This window comes from Myotis lucifugus, unplaced genomic scaffold, assembly GCF_000147115.1.
Source record: "Myotis lucifugus unplaced genomic scaffold, Myoluc2.0 scaffold_353, whole genome shotgun sequence".
Lineage (NCBI taxonomy): Eukaryota > Metazoa > Chordata > Mammalia > Chiroptera > Vespertilionidae > Myotis > Myotis lucifugus.
In genome coordinates, this window is record NW_005871401.1 from 133,347 (window position 1) to 134,375 (window position 1,029).

Genomic DNA, 1,029 nt, shown 5'->3' on the forward strand with positions numbered 1-1,029 from the left:
GCAGGCCAGAAGGGAGTAGCAAGAAATATTCAAAGTGATGAATAGCAAGGACCTACAACCAAGATTACTCAGCAAAGCTATCATTTAGAATTGAAGGTCAGATAAAGAGCTTCATAGACAAGAAAAAGCTAAAGGAGTTCATCACCACCTAAACCAGTATTACATGAAATATTGAAAGGTAAAGAAGAAGAGGAGGAGAAGAAAGAGGAAAAGGAGGAGAAGGAGAAGAAGGAATCAAAAATATGAACAATAAAATGGCAATAAAGACAAATCTATAAACAATTGAATTTAAAAATCAAAATAAACGAACAAGGAATCTAATGAACAAAATAAACTGATGAATAAAATAGAATCAGAGGCATGGGAACATGGAACAGACTGATGAATCTCAGAGGGAAGGGGGGTGGAGAGGATGGGAAGAAATTAGCCAAAGAACTTATATACATACATACTAGAGCCCCAGTGCACGAATTCGTGCACAGGTGAGGTCTCTCATGGTGGCCTGTGGAGATTAGGCCCCAGTTCGCACCCCCAGCCTCGAAGCCCTGCAGCCCCGCCTGGCACCCTGCCTTGGCCTGGCACTGCCTCCTTACCTGCTCCATCATCCTGCCTATGGGGCGATCAATTGGGGCCGGGCCACCCGCCCGGCTCCCTCAGTGCCTGGGAGCCAGGTGGCAGCCCCATCCATCACTGCTGCCACTGGTCGCTGTCTGTGGAAAAAAAATCAGTGGGGCAATCGGCTCCCACTCACATCCACTTGCCTTGGCCTGACCCTGCCCACTCACCTGCTCCACCATCCCGCCATGGCCCTGCTCTCGGGGCCGGTAGCGCCTCCACTGCCACCTGCTGTCAGTGCCATGTCACTGACACCCTCCATGTTCCATGCCACCCCCTGGTGGTCAGTGCACGTCATAGTGAGCAATTGAACTCCTGGTCTCCCTGTCAAACTCCCAGTGGAAGGACCGCCAAGGGACAATTTGCATATTAGGCTTTTTTTATATAGCATTACCTATAGACACAGACAATAGG

At 49.0% G+C, this 1,029-nt stretch overlaps 1 protein-coding gene across 1 annotated transcript in view; it reads left to right on the plus strand.

The window, feature by feature from the left end:
- The first annotated feature begins 803 nt into the window (after positions 1 to 803).
- Positions 804 to 1,029, plus strand: part of PLA2G12A (phospholipase A2 group XIIA) — a 19,662-nt gene continuing 19,436 nt past the window's right edge. The window contains exon 1 of the mRNA XM_006101381.3: positions 804 to 895. Within this exon, the coding sequence (XP_006101443.1) occupies positions 804 to 895 (92 nt within the window). The remainder of the gene's footprint in view (positions 896 to 1,029) is intronic.